General features: G+C 59.7%; 1 protein-coding gene across 1 annotated transcript in view; it reads right to left on the bottom strand.

Moving 5' to 3' along the window:
• Nucleotides 1-53: 53 nt before the first annotated feature.
• Nucleotides 54-5,837, bottom strand: part of KANK1 (KN motif and ankyrin repeat domains 1) — a 79,352-nt gene continuing 73,568 nt past the window's right edge. Inside the window, exons 5-9 of the mRNA XM_045289366.1 lie at nt 4,918-5,035; nt 3,645-3,851; nt 2,453-2,540; nt 1,208-1,427; nt 54-262 (exon numbers count right to left, since the gene is read on the bottom strand). Coding sequence (XP_045145301.1) covers nt 54-262; nt 1,208-1,427; nt 2,453-2,540; nt 3,645-3,851; nt 4,918-5,035 — 842 coding nt within the window. The remainder of the gene's footprint in view (nt 263-1,207; nt 1,428-2,452; nt 2,541-3,644; nt 3,852-4,917; nt 5,036-5,837) is intronic.

The following is a 5,837-nucleotide window of genomic DNA, read 5'->3' as shown; positions in this document are numbered from 1 at the left end:
ACAATGTGCTGGCCACAGCTCACCCTCCAGACCTGGCAGGCGCTGTGGCCGCCCTACCCTCGCCATAATTTAAAGATGAGCGTACAGACAAGGGAACCAGGCCCGTCTGCTGCCCTGACCTGGCTGGCTTTGGCGTTCACGTCCCCGCAGGCGAAGAGCTCCCCCACAACTCTCATGTCTTCCTCGGCCTCCACGGCGGCCAGCGCGGCCAGCATGATGGGGGTGTAGCCCGCCTTGTTCTGGCGGTTCACGTTACACACGTCTGCAAAGCAACACGGCGAGCCCAAGTGAGGCAGGCTGCCACAGGGGCTGCCACGCTGGCTGCATACGCGCAGCTGCGGGGAGGCACAGGGCCCGCAGTTCTGTTGGACATGGGCCAAGACGCCACATCACCTGGCGACAGGAAGGGCCACTGCCCAGTGGCAGCACGTCAAGGGTGAGAGGTGTTCTGGTCTCTAAGAGCGACAGCAAAAACCCCATGATTTTCTCCCCCTGCTCCATCAAGCGTGAAGCAGGAGCCTAGAAGGCTCTGGAAGCATAGCGTGAGGGTAGCACCCTGGGGAATATAAGGAAAGCCAATCAGTTGGGTGGAAACCACCAGCAGCCCACGGATCAAAGACTTGGCAGGGTCTGCCCATGAGGAGGGCAGCCCCCGAAGCCCATCGGGCGGTTCCCTGTCCTGTAGGGTCCGTGGGAGTCGGATTAAGACTCTAGGGCAGTGAGTTTGGATGGAGAAAGATGAGGCTTGGTATGCATGTACAGGGCTACAGTCTGGGAAACCCACAGGGCAGTTCTACCCTGTCCTACGGGCGCTGTGACTCAGAAAGGACTCTAAGGCCACAGGTACGTACGCATGTTTTCTTAACAGAATTAAAAGCACTGCTTCCAGGAGCGGAGCTCAGAAACACCCACACCTACCCACCAACCACGGCCACTGCCCTGGAGGCCTGGCTCACCTCGGCAACCTGGGAGGACAGCCTCTTCTTTCTCATGTGGAGCGGGCAGTGGCGTGAACCACTAACTTCGAGGTTAGCAGCCCAGGGCTAACCCACAGGGCCAGCAGAGGCCAGAAGTGTGGATTTTGAGGAGATCTCCGTGTTCTGATAAGTATCGTCTTAACCCCCAACAGAGAGGCTCTGGGACCTCAGGATCTCGGGGCGGGGCTTAGGCCTCACCTGGGGCCTCGGGGCCCCAGGGGCGGGCTCACCTGCGTCCAGCAGCAGCTTGACGATCTGGAAGTTGGAGTGGGAGACGCTGTAGTGCAGGGCCGTGTTGCCGTTGCCGTCGGCCATGTTGATGACGTGGCGCAGCACGTCGGGGGAGACGGCCTGGAAGGCGGCGATGTAGTCGCCCACCATGGCGGGGACAGCCGACTTCTGGCTGGACACGCGGAACCACTCGTGCTGGAGGGTGTTCAGGCAGAAGCGCTGCAACAATGCCACGGCCTACCGTCAGCCGGCGCGCCTGCAGCGGGACCAGCCGCCAGGGCCCTGGACATGCGGGTGGCCTCCCCCACGGCACAGCGCAGGGTCCTCCGCACTGCCGTCTTTACAGGCAAGGGCTGCCCTCTCTTCCGCAGGTCTCTGGTCTGTGGTCAGCAACTGTGTCCTTAACCAGCGTGCCACTAGGCAGGCCTCCTTCCTGCCCATGCAAATACAAACCCAGACCCACTGTCGAGGACTCAGACGCACGCAGAACTGCAGCCACGGGGTTTCTAGGCTGCCCTGCCTTTCTTCACAGCCACTCCTGGGTCCAAAGCGCGACCTTCCATTCACACAGGGGTGTTTAACCACTGTGCCACCAGGCCCCTAACGGAACAGGAGCAGCAGCGGCCACCATGCCCACCCAGGGATGCACTTACAGGGCAGTGGACATCCCTGTATCCAACCCGCTGTCCTCACGCTTCGCTCGGAGCAGGGGCATGCTCCCAGCACACGGAGGGCAGAGGTGTGGGTGGACGGATGGCCAGGCCTCAGAAAGAGGCCACGGTCACACATTGTGCGGCCTCGCCCTCTCTGCTGCTGACCTCTGAACCTCACGGCAGATGTGGTGGCCTGCACCCCCCGGGAATGTGACCCACAGCACCTTCAGCCCTGGGGTACCCTGCCCTATTTGGGTTCCTCTAAAAAGATACTAACTTACAAAGAAAGGCAGGGTGCCAACGATCTGGACACAGCAGCGGACATGCAGAGAGGAGAGGAGCCCTCCCCACGGAGCTGTGAAGGCAGTTAAGCACCGGCCTGCTTTCCCTGAGGTTGGCACTTTGAACCCAGCAGCCCCTGGGAGTGAGAAGGAGGTGGCTGCTGTCTCTGTACAGCCTGACGGCCTAGGAAACCCTGCAGGCAGCTTTCCTCTAGCAGCAGGCCCCCTGGCACTCTAACCCCCCACCCGCAGGGCTGTTGGTCCTTGGGTGCCTGTGCCGCCAGGGCCGGGGCCCCGGGCTCCAACTCACCATGTCTTTGCTGGCCAACGCTCTGGGGTCTTTGAGGTTCGTTTTCAGTAAGTGGCACGCAGACAGGATCTTCTCACTTAATTCGTACCTAGCGGGGTGGGGCGGAAAAGAGGAGTGATGGTGGCCCTGCTCCGGGGGAAGCCTTTCACACCGGGCTCTACAGTCCAGGGGACAAGTAAGCGGGGCAGGGACCCAGCCGGCTCCGCACCTTGCCAGGGCTGCTTTTGGGGGTCACTATTATTGGCCTTTGTGACGCCTGGAAACAGCAAGTGGGGGTCCTTGTGTTCTACTAGAGCAGCGGTTCTCAACCTGTGGGTCCCAACCCCTTTGGGGGGTCATACGACCCTTTCACAGGGTTCACCTGATTCCTAACAGCAGCAAAATGACAGTGATGAAGTAATAATGAAAATAATTTTCACCACAGCATGAGGAGCTGTATATTCAAGGGCCGCGGCATTAGGAAGGTTGAAAACCACTGCGCTAGAGGAAGACTCACTGCCCCTGTGGCTTCCAAGACTGACTCTTTACGGGAACCAGAAAGCCTCCTCTTTCTCCCATGGAGTGGCTGGTGGTTTCGAACTGCTGACCTTGCAGTGAGCAGCCCAAATGCCACCAGGGCTCCTCTTGTGTTTTAAGTCCTTCACAATATCTTTTGACTCTAAAGCGCTTGACATGGTCCCAGTGGCCCTCTACCCAGCACACCCCTCGCCTGGAGGGACACCCATGACAGAAAGGTGGGAAAAAATCAGATCGGCTGGCGGTGGGCTGCTAAACTCTCTCAGTAAGATGGTTGAGAAAAACAAAAACCCTCAAATGACAAGATTTGGAGCCATCTGATGACACTGGCAGCTACCAACCAGGGCTAATGACCTCTGTCGATGTGGGCCGGCGCCCACTGGCCAGGTGGCACACAAAAAAACAACCCCAACACAAAAATGACTGCCATCAAGTTGATGCTGGCTCTCAGGGACTACAGGGAAAGGTTGAACTGCCCTGTGGGTTTCCAGAGAGACTACATCATGGGAGCAGGCAGCCTCTATTTCTCCCTTAGATCAAATGGTGGGTTCAAACCATTAACCTTGTGGTTAGTAGGCCAGTGCCTAACCTGCTATGCTGCCAACCAGAGGCAGTGCTCCACCTACTTCCTGGGTGGGAAGGGTTGGGGAGGAGAAGGCAGGCCAGTGCCACACACCTCTCTCTGATTTCCACCTTCTCGAATTCACTCTCTTGAACCTGCATCTCGGCTGCCACCCGGGCAGACCTGAGCCCTTCGGCCACTGCCCGAGGGTCTTCATCGTCCTCCTCTTCCTCAGGAGGGTACGCAGGGCCATCAGCTTCGCCGGACTCTGAGGAAGAGCTCTCTTCTGAGCTGGATTCATCGCTGGACGTGGTCTCGTACCTGGGTGACAACCGGGGGCTTAGGAGACTCAAGAGGTGCCCGAGGAGAACCGGCGGCCCACGCATTTCTACGTGGGGAGAGGAGCCGAGACCCAGCTCAGGGACGCCACCTGCGGTCACAACAGACGGGCCCTCAGGAGGTCCAGGCAAGGTCTGCTTAAAGACCATGCGTGTTTGAACAGGAGCCCATCCAGAGGGCTCTCAGAAAGGGCCTGGCAACCCGGCCCCTGAACACCCTGTGGGCTCCGCTGCGGCACACCAGGAGGTCTGAGATGGGCTGGGACTTAAGGGCTAGCAAACTGATGCCCAACCCTGCCAGCTTAGCATGAATCGCGAAGCCCAAAGGAGCCAGGTCTGCAGGGGATCAGCTTTGTTCCCCCTGCCCTCTTCAGCCTTCCTGTCTTGCCTCCTCAATCGCCCACCCCAGAACCTCCAGGCTACCTCATCTCCAGTGACCTTTCAGAGCTGAGAAGCAGGCACCTTTGGCCGTCAGCCTTGGGGAGCTTTCCCACCTGGCCAGCTCAGAGACTGGTCACTCGAGTCCTTGCTCTGACTCAGTTGTAAGGCGAGCCCAACTGTCCACCTGGAAACCAATCAACCAAACCCAGCACCATCGAGCCCTTTCAGACGCATAGCGACCCAACAGGACAGGGTAGCTGAGTGGCAGGTGGGTTCCATTCGCTGACCCCGCAGTCAGCTGCCCAATGGGTAACTCACTATGCCACCAGGGCTCTTTGGATTAACCCGCAGAGGAGGAACAAACCACATGTCAACAGCACTGGGTTTGGGATGGGTAGCATGGTGCCTCTTCCGAGAGGCGGCCCTGGAACTTGGCTGGCAAGCTCTGTGAACAGCCCACCATACGGGAAGTGGGGGCGAGGCACTGTGCCTCATTCCGGTTTAATTCTGAGGGTTAAATGTCAGCCTCCAACTCAGCCCAGGACACCCACTGCCGGCCAGGTGTGGCGTGGGGTGTGTGTGAGAGGAGACAGGCCCTGAGGAGGGGCCCTTTCCATAAAAGCCAGCCCAGGCAGCCGAGGAGGCCCGCAGCACCCCACCCTGCTTACCCTCCATTGATGCCGACGAACTGGAGGTTCTTCTTGGCACCGGCGCCGGAGCCGGCTCTGCTCCCGCCCCGCGTCTTCATGATGGACTTGAGGGTGGCCTCGCCGGCGGCGGCATGCGCTGTGGGAAAGCCCCCCGAGATGCAGGCGTCTGCGCCCAGGAGCCCGAGCAGGCAGCCCCCCGAGACGCAGACCTCGCGTCTGCGCCCAGGAGCCCGAGCAGGCCCACAGCCAAGTGCTTGGTGTCAGTTTGAATCCACCCAGTGGCTTTCCGGAGCCAAGGTCTGACCACTTCCCTCAGTACCACGGGCGGCCTTGAAACGCTGACAAGGCGGTTCCACTGGCAGCGGGGTCTCCATGGCACCCAACAACAAACCCACACAAGTTACATGAACAGGCGTCCCTCACCTACACTGCGTCTCCCACCCACAGCTTTCGGCAGCTCTGAACGGACGAGCCGGCCCCAGATCCACAGAAAGACGGCGTGGTACCCAGAAGATAATTCCTGAAGCCCGGAACACCTACCAGTCCCCCGGACATCTTTGAGCAGGGCAGTGCAGTAAGCTCAACATCCCCAACACTCTCTGAGCGAGGAGGGGCATTCCCAGGCTGTCAGACGGCCTCACCTTGCCCTGGAGCAGTGGCCGGTGGGTCCCAACTGCTGCCCTTGTGCTGAGGGCCCCGGGCTCAGCCCGCTGCATCACGAGGGCCCCTTGAATCTCACTGGACCCTCGGAAACCACTGGGGTACAAAGGCTGAGATGACTGGTGTACTTCTTCAGTTAAGAGAACCTGGGACTCAGGGATGGACGACTGACTGGGACTGGAGCCCTGGTGGTGCAGTGGTAATGCTCCAGGCTGCTAACCACAGGGTCAGCAGTTCAAAATCACCGGCAGCTCTTCAGGAGAGAGATGACGCTTTGT

This window comes from Echinops telfairi, unplaced genomic scaffold (assembly GCF_000313985.2).
Source record: "Echinops telfairi isolate 266 unplaced genomic scaffold, ASM31398v2 ScPeMD7_25;HRSCAF=90, whole genome shotgun sequence".
NCBI classification, from domain to species: Eukaryota; Metazoa; Chordata; class Mammalia; order Afrosoricida; family Tenrecidae; genus Echinops; species Echinops telfairi.
This window is presented reverse-complemented; position numbering and strand designations above follow the sequence as displayed.